Source organism: Fistularia commersonii, chromosome 24 (genome assembly GCF_037954325.1).
Source record: "Fistularia commersonii isolate RoL2024-O1a breed Wild chromosome 24, RoL_Fcom_v1.0, whole genome shotgun sequence".
Lineage (NCBI taxonomy): Eukaryota > Metazoa > Chordata > Actinopteri > Syngnathiformes > Fistulariidae > Fistularia > Fistularia commersonii.
The window spans coordinates 4,220,117-4,233,661 of record NC_141307.1 but is presented as its reverse complement, the minus strand read 5'-3'; the positions used below and the strand labels follow the sequence as shown (position 1 = coordinate 4,233,661).

The following is a 13,545-nucleotide window of genomic DNA, read 5'->3' as shown; positions in this document are numbered from 1 at the left end:
TCAGGCGGATCCGCTGTCAGAAACTACAGTTTTCTTCTTTTGAATGCCGACTTGTGTTGAATGATTGCACGTAATGCTAAGCTCGCTGGCAAAATGGCCACGTTCTAATCAATACCGTGTCATTTTTCCCATCAGAAATGCTTTTAGCTCCTTTCTCACTCTCCACCCAAAGCTTTTGTTGCCGTGGCTACTCCTGACAGCAGCTGTAACTTTGACTAAGCCAACTCAATTTGAGTTCTATGAATATATCTTTTTTTTTTTTTTAAAAGCAGTTTATTTTAGATGAAAAATAAATCACCTTGCCAACTTTTGGCTTGTTTGCTTTTCGGAGCTGTTGTCACCGTTTTGTTAGCCTGGCTCCAGGCTTTTGATTCCACCCACTTCCTGTTATTGCTGTATGAAGCGTCATGACGGTCACGATAATCCCCTTTTACTTTTGAGACGAAACCGAGAGCGGACTGTCCTGTCCCAAAAAGTCAAATCACGGCGAGGTCTTTCCATCTAATGTTGCCGCTCATGAAAAACCATAGTAACCGAAACCCGCCACTAGGGGGCGCTCTGCTAATAATACATGCGCGAATGTGACATTTTCATCTGAAATCATCAGTCGTATTAACCGATTCACATTCATCCAAAACTGTAGTTACTTGTGCATCGAACGATATAAAACTACTCCGACGGCTCGAGCGGCAGAGGAAGTTGTGAAATTATGACCGCGCGAATGATTGGACATTTTTAACACACTAGTCTGGTCAATTCATTGTGTTTATTTTCTTATATCTGGACAACAACGCCAGCATATTCCAGTAGCTGTTCTTCCTGGTACCAACGTTCTCCATCAGGCACGAACCCGCAGGTTAAACGTAACCGATACCCGTCCGGGGATGGCGGCTCGCTGGCAATCTGCCTCGCGGCGGCATTTTTGACTCCAGATCCCAATCGAAGGTGTGAACCTCCCTCGCTCTAAGATGCTCGGGTGGTTCAGTCAGAGATTTGTAGAACCTCGGCTTCCTCGACTCAGTTTGCGAACCGAATCAACGCTTCCCATTGAAACACTGACTTTTACACCTTTGAATCCACTTCGTTTCTCAACTGCTATTGTATGGTATTACTTAATGGCTGTTTTTTTGCACTAAACTGTACAGATAACTGCCGCGACTCTATATTCAAATTCATATTCCGGTCATATTGTACACCTCGCGGTACAACCTGGACACATTGGGTGTTTCGTGTCATATCTTCTGACACCCTCAGCCAGTGTCCAGGTAGCTAACTGCGCCACTGGTCACCCATCTTTATCCAGGGAAGCTTTTTCGGCAGCTTCCAAGATGTTCTCGGTGGCCGGTCGTCGATTGCTAAGAGTCCCAGGACCCGGTGTCATGAAGCCCCTGCGGCTACTTCAACAAGTTCGCCTTGAGTTTTCCACCCCTGCTGCCTCCGACACTCTGCTACCAGAGGCTCGTATTTGGACCTCTCTCTCTCTTGCGCCTCTTCCTTCCTGCCTTCCCAGTACAGGCGGTCACTTGACGGGTCGCCGCAGACGTCAGAACCATTTCAGGCCTGACCGAGGTTGATGTCATTGTGTCCCGCTAAGTCGACCAGGAAGGGAGAAGTCCTCCCTGGGCCTTTGGACGAGGTTGGGGCTTCTCTCTGGCACGAAGGAAAGGGATGAAGCACTTTGCAGGATGTTGAGGCTTACCGGAGCTGATGCCGGAACAGATGGCATCTGCTACTGCGCGCAGGATTTGGTCACGGTGCCACCGGTACGGCTCCTCTCCAAAGGCCGCGGAACAGCAGCTCGGGATCTGCCTCATAGAGCCCTTTCTCGGGCAGATTTGAGAGACAGGCGAATGTATATGTACACATTTCAGGTTTTTTATTAAATTGTTTTAATTTTTTTTTTTTTTTTTTTCAATTTCATTTTTTTAATTTAATTTTTTTTTTTTTTTTTTTCTTCTATTAAATCTTTTCACCTCAGCACCGGTAGATTGTATCTGCGTGCACTTTATACTCTGTAGTTTGTTTGTTTATTGTGCGCTTTACAGTTAATGCGCACTTTATTATGTTGTTCATCACATGTGACCGTGGGAAATTGAGAAGTATCTTCTCGATTCCTCTGTATGTCTAGTACATGTGGAGAAATTGATAATAAAGCTGACTTTGAAATCGCTTTAAATGCCATTTATCCGTTCTCCTGCCCCGGAAAACTTTTTTTTACGGGTTATTTGCGGCAAAAATACAGAAAGGAATTGAAGATAACCTTCACTAATGAGTTCCTGGTCTTGTTTCTCTTGCACTTGTAGTCGCGTTTCCTTCACTAAATCAGCAAAAGTAAAGCCTGCTCGCATATAAGACCCTCGCTAACGCTATTTCCAACAAGCTTTCTTCCATTAATCCAAACCGACAATCACTCTTTTACTTCTTCTCAGACTTGAGACTTCTGCTTGGATGACGTAGTCACCTCTTACGCCGCATCTGTATTTACCGCGTTTACTTCGCTGTGTCGTAGTGCTTGCCGAGATCTGTAACACAAACATCACTCTCACGTTTAGCTATTATTTCCGTCGTCACATCGATTGTAATTCTGAACTTCTTAACACAGCTATCACTCGCATTCTCAACTTTTTTGGGAGCCATAATGAGGGCTAACTTACGGTAAAAAAAAAGAACAAAAAAAGTGTTATAACAGTCGAACACGGTCAGAAACGATGTAAACAATGTGGAAAGTTACGCACGACCGCCGCTGCTTCAAAATGCCGCAAAGCAAGTAACTTTGTCGGTTTGCGTGTTTGTGCACTGAGGCTCGAACGCAGCTCGATTCCAAATTTGATATTAAACTCTGTTCGTAGGCCGATCGTTTCACGATTTAGGTTCTCCTTTAGCTCTGAAGCCGGGAATTCCTCCGTGCCATTTTTAGAATCGGAAAACCTTCATGTGCACAAAGTACTGTAATTTCCAGACGAGAGAGCACACCTGAATATAAGCCGCACCGGTTAAAAATATCAAAATAAATATATGTACATATATATATATATATATAGAAGCTGCAGTTGTCCACTTTGTAACATGAGAATTATTTAAACAGAAAGGTGTTACACAAACATTTTTTTAATTTTTTTAATCAAATACATAGTGGTAACATCTGCAAATACGTATTGGAAACGCTTTTTTCCCCAAAGAGTGCCTGTAACAGGGCAGATGGGAAAAGAGAGATTATAAATAACACAAGGAAAAGTCCACGAAAACCAGAAAGTCATCTAATTCAGTGTCAGAATTGAACAGCCTCAGAATTTCCTGGTATTTTCCTTGGTCAGATGTGAAGTGGCTAAATGTTTAGGCGGCATGAAGCTCGTTCGCCCCCCCAAATATCCTAAATTAACCGCATCGTTGTTGAAGCCGCCTGTGGGGAAAAAAAGAGTTGCGCCTAAAAATCAGGAAATTAGTAGGTCTTTCAAAGATCTTTTTAGGCTGATAATGTGTCAGACACCACATCTCCTGAGGTGAAGGTCACCCTCATAACATTTGCAGACCCTCTGTTAAAAACAAAAAAAACTAGTTTATCCTCCCCTTTTTAAGGAAGGTTCAAACTTGAATGGCAACATTGCAAGGTGGAAATTAGCTTTAGCAATGCTCGGTTAGCCCACTTTTTGTGACCTGGCTTTTCAAACATTCATAATCATCCTTTTTTTTTTTTTTTTTTTTTTGTTTGTTTTACAAAGTTTCTCAGATTTAGTTTTTGACGAAACAAATGAAATCCCATTCCGCGCCTCCGCCAGGGCTTTACGGTAGTAAACACTCTTGGAGGCAGAACACACAGAATATATCAGATGGATCTGCAGTGTGAGCATGAATGCGATACACACGGGATGAGTGGGTGCTGAAGATCTGTAAAAAGTGTGTTAATAGTTTTCACGCCGATACTATTATTAGATGTCCCTGAAGCTGCAGAGCCGGAGGAACATACTGATACTGACCAGCCAGCCATAAAACAACTGAAACACAACACACACGGCGAGGTGGGACGTCCAGGCCGCCAACTGTCGCCTTATAAGGCCGGCGTTTTTGAGCTGCACCCCACTTTGCAAGATAACAATGCCAGGCCCTTATTTAGCCTGCGTGACGACGTCCACACACACACACACCGGCAGCGATGTGCTTCGTGGCCTAGTCTCATCTGCCAGGCCGTCACCCCCAGCGGTGTGTGTGTGTGTGTGTGTGTCAGCGTTTGAGCTGTTTCAGGTCCCTGCAGAGGATCGGCAGCTGGAGGAAGCCTCAGATCCTCCGCCCGAACCATCTGCTCGCGTCCGTCGCAAAGCTGCTCTTCCAAAAAGCCTCGGCTTCTTTCGCGCGTTAAATTTCATCGAGGTTCGGCGGCGTGAGGTGATCTTGATTTTTATCCGAACGCTGTTTCTGCGCGCGGTTTACACCACAAACAGCGGCGATACAGTTCGAAATCTGGCTCTGAAATAAAGTCAGGCTCCAGCTACACCATCGCTAAAAAGATCCTGGAAAATGACTCCTGTTGGAGTTCCAACTGGAGAAAAGTATAAAGTATCATTTTACCCATAAATTGGTCTTTGTCTTGTTTTTGTTATTATTTTTTTTTTTTAACCTTCATCCTGGTTTACTTTTTTTTTAATTAAAAAACACTGCTACTGTAGCCCCCCTGGAGAAATTGGCCAATCCGGTGTGGCTCCACATCTCCATCACGCTCATTTCATCCCGACGCTCAACAAAAATTACTTTTTCACGATATTCTAATATTTTTAGATTGGATTTTTGAGTTTTCTTAAGATGTAAGCCATAATCAGCCATTTCAAAATAATAAAAGGCTCGCAATATTTCCGTTGATTTGTAATGAATCCAGAATATATGACATTTTTGTTTGTGTAATTGCATCACAGAAGATAAAGAACTGTACAGTCCTGTATACGTGTGTGTATATGTGTGTGTGTGTGTGTCTAGAGGAAAGTGACAAATAAGTAGCGAGACATGGTCTCGCTATGTTCCTGACCGTCTCGTGTCACCTCTTATTACGCCACCAGCCGAGGAATTGATCAAACACAAATTCCCGCCTCCCTCGTCGGCACCCGCAGGTACACGCCGTCGTAACTCAGGCCGGCAGTTGCCGAGGAACCGCGGAGGAGGAGGAGGAGGAGGAGGAGGAGGAGAACGAGGGGTCTCGTCTTTCCACCGAGCTAACAAGCGCCTCGGCGGTTGAGACGAGTACAAGGACGGGAGGCGGCGAGAGCCGAGGTACGAGGGGAAGGAGGCGGTCGGGAGATGAATGGAAGAGGGAGGGCAAGAAAGAGAGGCAACAGAGGCGTGAGGATAGAAAAGCTGGGAGGACGTTCGCTTGGAAAAACATTGGTGGATTAATGTGAAGAATGGAGGAAATAGCAAGATTTGCACAAATTGGCAGTGCAAAGAGAAAAGGGCCGAGTCGAAACGGGGAGAATGAATAATGCAGGAAGGGAATTTGATGCTATTCTTTGGGCCAACGAGGCAGACAGACAACAGTTTGGGATCTGTGTAGCCCAGCTGTGTGTGTGTGTGTGTGTGTGTGTGGATCACCCCTCATCCCTTCTTTACATGCGCTAATAGGCTTACAAAAAGAGCGTGTTTCTGCGAACACAAAGGCTTCATCCGGTTTTCCCTTCGTTGTCGCGCCGTCCTGTTTCGCTAGCCGTTTCATCCGTGACATGTTTGACCCAGTAGGGTCGTAAACACGTGACCCCCTTCTGAGATCGCCGCCGTCGACCGATACCTTTTTTTTTTTTACGCGGCGTTTTCGTTTCGAACGGCCAGGCTCCCACTTCAGACGTGCCGCGTCTTTTCACAAACCCCCCCCCTCTAGTCTTTGCATATTTAGATGAGAAAGAAAACAAACAAAGCAACGCTGGGCTTTGCAGATACCCAGCGATGCATTAGAAATGGCAAGTGGGCAAATAATTCTTAAGCTAAACAGCCTTCTCTCTTTGGGGTCCTGCCCGATGCCTGAACTGTGCCGAGGGGATTTTCTCCCCGCGTCCGCATGAGCATCACCGTTGATGCTGCGCGATGTAGACGGACTCACAGTGGGCGTTCCAGTTCATTTAAAATGCGTCGGATTAAGGTTGACACCGTTGGTCTTTGCCGATAAGATACGTTACGCAATGGCAAACTCCGTTGGGGAAAAGGCAGCTTCGTGTAGACTTGGCCTCCCGCGTGAGAGTATGATCATGTTATGCAGAGACCAGAGTCGCCGGATGTATAGACACCAGCACAAGAAAACCTTTTTCTTTGGACCAATTTCCTCTAAATATGCTTTGCCAGTACCCTGGAACAAAGGGCTCTTTAATCGGAATATTTCCTCCGAGGATTTTTCCCCTCACGTTATGGCCAAAAAATCCTGTACCCGGTTTCAAACTCCCGCCGTCTGTTGATTTAAAAACCCGCGGCTCGTTATGCTCAGTCTACTTTTAACTTGCTCCAGTCGTGCAGCGCCTTCGAGGCCGGTCCCCCCTATATTCAACCGCCAAATTCTCCTCAGAAAATGAAATGATAGATTTGAATCTGGTGAGAAATTGAAGATGTGCCTGAGGAGAGAAGGCTTTTAGTGACTCAAGCCCACGGGTGGGATGTGAGTTGGGCGAGGAGAAATTCTGGGGTGAGTCACATGAAGTGACCCAGAGGTGAGAGGGTGGTAATTGGTGTAGACTTCAGTGGACATGTTGGCGTAGGCAGCAGAGGTGATAGAGAGGTGATGGGCAGGTTTGGTATACAGGATAGGAACACAGAGGGAGGGTTTTAGACTTTGCAAGGATGGATGAATACTTTTTTCCAGAAGAGCTAGGAACATAGGGTAACATAGGTAAGAGCAGAGGTAGGCGTACAAAGGTAGGCTACATCTTGCACGGGCATAGCTTGCAAAGCAGTGGTAGGTAAGAGTGCAGCCACACGGCATCGGATGGTGGTTTGCAGGACGCCTGGAGACGAGCAAAACGACAGAGCAGAGGAGGAAGTGGTTGAAGCTGAAAAGGGAGGAGTTGAGAAAACCTCTCTGCGGTCAATCGGCTTCCAGATGATTGGACAACTAGAGCTAACGTAGATAAGATGACTTGGTGATGGAATGAGGAAGTGCAGGATGGAAACTAGATGGAGAGCAGAAGTTCGCATTGGTTTCATGCCGAGGAAAAGTACTACAGATGCGGTGTTTGCTCAAAGAATGTATGAAGAGACCTACAGATAAGGCCAGAGGGAGCTGCATTGGGCCTTTGTGGATCTTGAAAAAAAGTAAACAACAGGGTGCGGAGAGAGGAGCCATGATACTGGATGAGGTAGTGTGGAGGGGCAGAGAAGTATACTTCACTGGTGCAGGACATGTATGACAGTTGGGTGGAAGTTGATTGGCTGGAGTGAACCCTGAAGGGAGCAGCAGGCAGAAGAAGAGGAGCTGCAGTTTTAAGAAGGGTGTCGGTCACGAGCTGCACTCAAACGGACTTCAGCCGTGGATCAGGCTACTACCTGGTTTGACGATAGGGTAGAGAACCAGCCTGGTTTCGACATGAAAATTATCAACGCGTTGTTGCCTGACAGTTTTTTCATTTTGGAAATATTGATCCAAGTAGTCATGGACAACACTGCAGACCCAAGCACCGAACAATGGAACCGGACTTTTGGGTGAAGCCACTTCTGATGTAGACAACAGTGAGTCTGGAGAGAAGTGCCCTTCTGGTTGCTTCAGGAAGCAGATTTGCAGAGTTCTTCTCCTGGGTTTTGACACAGCACTGTGATGGCAAAACGGTGCGATAAAACACCCAAAGTCACCACTAGCTCTCTAATGGAACTTTCTAGGACTTTCAGAGATGATGCCTCAGCATTTGAGGCCACACACTTGTGCGTGCATTTATTATTTATTTGAGTGTTTTTGAAGAATGCAAAAAAACCTATATTAACTAGTGTGTTTGGACCTCGGGGGCTTTCTCCCGCGTCCTAACAAGCTCTCATTAGACTTCCTTTTCCGTCTCACTGAACCCAATGTGCAGTCCAGTGCCAGCAAGAGGACAAAGTTTACGCTTAAAGGAATTTGGCCTCTTTTGAGTCCCAAGGGTGCTTTTCCCCGGTCGCCTCTGAAAGGATAAATTTCCGTTTTATTCAAACTCACCCGCTGCGCTCTCCCTTTGGAACCCGGCGGAGTTCAGAAAGAAACACCGTGGCGATGGGCAAAACTTTGTCGCATGATCCCAGAGTTGATGTCCCGTGGACTCGCACTCTTGGCGAACCTTTTAAATTCGGTGAAATGTTTCCGGTCGGAAATGAATCGGAGTTCCAATCAGTCAAGTGATCCAATCAGTCGGAGTCTCAAATGTTGAAATGTCGATGATGAGGTATCTGAACCGTCTGGCTTAAGGAGTGCAGAAGGTCACCACCACACCTAACGAGAGTTTACGATGTCAAGATTGGCCAACGAGGTCATAAAGTTAGAGATGGGATAGAATATTATTTTAATGACCGCCCAATTAAAGAAATCGGAAAAAGGTTAACGGCCCTTTTTCTCGGCGCCCCCGAGGCTGGAACGATTGAGAGCCATCTTAGTGAGCTCAGAGGTATTTCCCTAAGAAAACCCCAGATGTCCAGAGAAAGCCAGATCTAGAGAGACGTTTACATTGGCCGAATGCTCTCTGGACAGACTGCGGTGTCTGTTCGATGCCGTGGCTTTACAATAAAATATTTTTACATAATCAAGACGATGTCAACGGAATCACCTTCTACATCGTCACTTTTTGGGAAACTACGATCATCTAAACCAGCGTATCGTCTGTTTTTCTGACGTCGACAGTTCGATGATGTCTAATCGTCGTAGGTCTCGAAAACAGGAACTACTCGCCCACCAGATTAACGGTGGCAGAGTTGATATTTTAAGAAATAACAGCTTCCGGAAGACCGATGTCAGCGGCAGCAGCGGCGGCGGCGGCGGCTAAAGGGTTTAGCCACATTAACCTCGGTGGCATTTTGAATTTACAGCGAGAAAGACGCAGATTATGTGCGAGGAAAAAAAAAAAAAAGACAAAGGCCGTCTGAATGTAAACGCTCTCGGTAATGAGCTCTTCTCAAGTGGCTTCCACCGCCTGAATAGACCCGGAGATAATCCGAGCTAAGAGGTTCAAATCTGAACTTCTACGCCATGAATATAACTCCCGCGTACTTTGGCCGAACCTAAGATCGCAGCACGTTTGGGTTCTTTCGAACTGCCACGTTTTCAGTCGGCGCATTGATCGTGAACAGGAAAGGAAAAGCCATTAGTGGTGGAGAAAGAGAATTAAAAAGGCGCGGTCGTCAGGCGACCAGAAGCATACATTTGTCATCTCGGAAGGACGTGTCGTGCTCAAAGATGGCGCTCGCTTCCGTTGCTCCGAACACGGCGCTCGTCCAAATTGCATCGCCCCCCCCAAAAAAATGGAATCCGACCCACCGTCCGGCGAGAGAGAGGAGAAATATCTCCTCCCTTTTTCTAATCGACTGCTGTTAGAGTTTCCCCTCTATTTCTATAGCTGTTATTTCGACTACTCACATGCACAAATGATCTTTGTCCTCAAACAGGAATTGGGCCCTCCAAGATTTTAGATTCCAATGGTCGTAAACATCTTTAGATAAGAACCCGTAAACGTAAATCTAACGAGGATAAACACTTCTGGACAGAAACCCGCCCACCCCTGTATTAGATTACATTACATTACATTACATTAGATGACATAGGGACTGCAAATACACTTGCAAATACACGATGCACAGGAAATATACAGAACAGCTGTATATCATCCTGGACAACTTAACATATGCATGAACTATACTATCCAATGAATGTTGTCATGTAAATAAACGCTTTCACGCAATAAAAAGCCGAGCAAGGAGGAACTCGGCGGGATTGTTTGGATCTCGCCTCCAAAGATCATAAAAGAATAGTCGCTTGTCTGTGTTATTTCTTGTGATAAACCTCAGTCTCCTCTTTCCAGGCTTTAACGTAGACCGGCATGAATTCGAATGACTCTCCAACAACTGGCAACTTTTCTCGCTCTTTCCTCTTAGCATCAAGATGGTGCTGATGTGGACGAGCGGCGACACCTTTAAGACGGGCTACTTCCTGCTCACCCAGGCGCCCGTGCAGTTCTGGATCTGCGGCCTCCTGCAGGTGGCGGTGGACGTTGCCATCCTTTTCCAGGTGTATTACTACAGCCGCTACCCGCAGAAACCAGTGTCGCACACCGTCTCCCTCACCACCAGTGCCAAAGCCCTCTGAGGGCTGACAACACACACACACACACACATGCAGACACACACCAGGCAGGAAGCTGTGGACGCCGTTAAACAGTACCAAAGCAACTTGAGATGACGCGGGCTGACACACACACACACATCGGTCGAGCATGATACAGACACCCAGCCGTGTTGGCGTCGGCGCCAATACCTCAGTCAAATATTTATCGTTCGTCTAATTTATTCCGGATGTGACGGTATGCTTGATTTTTTTTTTAATTGTTTTTGGAACGCCGACTCGCGTCTGTGCATGCGGAGAGTTTGATGCACAAGTATTAACTGGAACCTCAAGGAAACGTGGACGTTTGCTTTTAGGGCTCGTCCGCAACCCCAACGATTGTTGCATGAACCTCTGCCTTAAAACACACACACACACATACACACACACACACATGTTTTGCCGCGCTCCCAGCAACGCAGACGCGCGAGCCAATCAAGTCTCAACATACGTTACTGAATGTAGAAATCGGCATTTGTTATTTTGTTCTTCCCTTCGTCCCGTCTTTTACCTCCCCGCCCACTTGTTTGGTCAGCCGGCGGAATCACGGACTCGATCTTGCGACCGGAGGCAATCAGATTCGCCGAGAATCCCCGAAAGCGCCCCTGCTGGCGTCGTGGAATCGAAGCGAGCGCTCGAGGCCAGCGCCAAGAGTTTTGTACTCAAGCTGGGACGACATTTTGTACTTCGTTAAACGGCCCCGTCCCCCCCGACCCACCAGATCACGGTGTTACTGATGTTTCCGCGGCACGTTTGGAACTGCATGCCGGTGAAATGAGTGCGACCTCCGACCTCCGACCTCCGGAGCTCAACAGCGAAATCAAAAACGTGCCTTCTTTTCTCACTCCGGACCTGACTTTTGGACCAAGTTGAGATTTAACACTCGCGACCCGTCCAGCAGCGGAAAAAGGAAAAAAAGCGCCGCTCATCCATGTTAGTTGTTACTTTTTTTTTTTTTTTTTTTTTTTAAAAAAAAAAGCACATTTCAGAGGGAGGCGGCACGCTCGCTCCTGGAGACGCATAACGACAGCTGAGCTACGATGCAAACCGTTGAGGAAATATCAGACGTCGGGACGAGCGACGCTTTTGCGCGTGATCGTGACGTTTTTCTTCGCCATTTCCCGACAACAAACCCCGGATTATCACCCACGCCGTGAATCCAATAACGTCCGGGCGTCGAGGTCGCGTTCGGCCGCTCCCCCGACGTTAATTTCCTGTCTGGACTCGTCCGCCGTGGATATTTCTCTCGCTGTTGTTGCTTTGCAACGTTCTTCCAGCGGCGACCAGAAGCGCCGGGCGTCCGACTGTCAGCCCCGTCAGCGAACGGAGCAACGAAGCGGACCCCATTCTGTCCTCCTCCTCAGAAACCTCAGAAATACAGGCCTCCCCTGCTGTTCCGCCGGGACCGGACGGGAAGCAGCCATGAATATTTACTTCACCGCTTTGAAATATTAAAAGTGACTGAGCAAATTTCTTTTCTTTTGTACGGTCTTGTAGTGACGGTAGAGCATTTCTGTATATCAGAACGGACATGTATTTATTTCAGATCTCCGAATCAAATCCGCGCCACGCGAGGGAACCTGACGGGATCGAGATATTTCCTCTTTTTCAATCCGTATAATCCGCTTTATTTTTTTTATTTTTTTTTTATTTCACCAAAAAAAAAAATGTTTTTTTTTGTATTGTTCGGTTCACATTTTTCCTCCGTGATGTGTTTATGTTTCCGTAGTTACTGCCAAGCCTGTGAAACCCACTCCTAGTTCACACGCCAAAAACAAAAAAAAAAACGTGCTGTTGTTGCTATTTTTAAGGTCTTTTTGCACATACAGACAAACACAGACAGGGATGCGAAGTTTGGGCGAATAACGTCTACAAATGTAATTACATGGAAGTCTGTTTACTTTTTTTTTTCCTGAACCTGCTGTCTGCCATCAGGCCAGTGCGTTCGAGTTACGAACAGTATGTCGGAAAACCGGGAGCTTTTTATTTTATTCAAACAAGCACTTATCTCTGAGGGGGTTGGCGAAAGAGCCGGGCAGCAAGAGAATCGCTCTGTACGTGTGAAGATCATGTCGACGTTGGTTTCACCTTGATTTTCTCTCTGAAATCGCAGACCGTTCGCCACAAATAGAGCCCGACCGATGCCGGCGGATAATTCCCCGAAGAAGAAAAGCACTAAAACGATAAAAGTACTTCATAAAGTCCGCATCCGTAAGGCTAAACGTCTCATTCGGTGTTTTCTTGACGGTACGCTTCTCCCGCCGCAAGAGCTAATTTCAAACGTCGAACAGCCAAACGTTTTGGTCGACGTTCTCATTGTGCGAACGGTGGCATTAGAATACTTTGGATATTTGTCATGTTTTGGTTTATTAACAGCACAAGTTTAGAAAAGCCACACGATACCAACCAGCCAAATACCGACATATAAACAACGTCGGTTGCTAACCGGTCAGATCTTTGAGCGATAGAACGGGGAGGGTTTTTAATAAACGGGTATTTCACGATATCGGCGATATCGGTCGGGCTCTCGTGAAAGCGTGTGTGTGAAACGTCGGCCAATAAAAAAACGACGCCGAGGGACTCAGGAATCATGTTTTGTTTGATGAGGATGTTTGTCACTGGATCTTAAATGTTTATCCTCCAGTTGTAATAAGCACATACCCTGTAATAAGCCTGATTCCGGTTGATTAAAATGGTGGATTGGAATTTGTTCTTTTCTTAACACCGAATCGGATCATTTCCTCTTGTTTTTCTTTACGCGCTGATTAATTGATAAGTGTTCCTGGTGGGTGAAGGCCTGATTAGCATTTTTATTAGCCTTTCATGAATTAGAGATTTGCATATCTCACTTCATTAAGCGCAGCGACAAGTCAAAATGCGATGGATGAAAACAAAACACACTTTGCTTCCTGACCGGCGCGGGTCAGAAGTTTCGCGCGGCGAATACTCACCGCTGAAAGCTTTGACTCCCCCAAGTAGCAAAAACTGTAAAATGTCTGAGTACGAATCCTCCGAGGCGCCGGCGGCTTCTCCTTTTAACTTCCTCAGACGTGCAGCGCCGAGTGCGACGGTGTAGATTTTAAATGTCGCAGTCCTTTTAGATCAAAAGTGTCTCAGAGAACTTTGTAGGTTCTACTCGGCGGCCGCTCCTGGAGGGGCGGATTATTTGTTTGAACTATTTTCAAATGGGCCGCTTCACGTGAAGCGGAGCGGTTTCGACCAGAGGTGAATAGTGAGTGTTTTCAGATGGC

The 13,545-nt window shown here is 46.4% G+C and overlaps 1 protein-coding gene across 4 annotated transcripts in view; it reads left to right on the top strand.

The window, feature by feature from the left end:
* The window catches only part of slc66a2 (solute carrier family 66 member 2), a 67,778-nt gene that overhangs the window by 15,753 nt on the left and 38,480 nt on the right, over window positions 1-13,545 (top strand). For 2 of the 4 annotated variants that reach the window (XM_086171716.1, XM_086171715.1), the window contains one exon: window positions 10,069-13,032. The exons of 1 other annotated variant lie outside the window; for it this stretch is intronic. In XM_086171716.1, coding sequence (XP_086027842.1) covers window positions 10,069-10,279 — 211 coding nt within the window. In that variant the 3' untranslated portion in view covers window positions 10,280-13,032. Of the gene's footprint in view, window positions 1-10,068; window positions 13,033-13,545 lie in introns of those variants that run through there. One more of the 4 variants, XM_086171713.1, reaches the window with a different exon arrangement.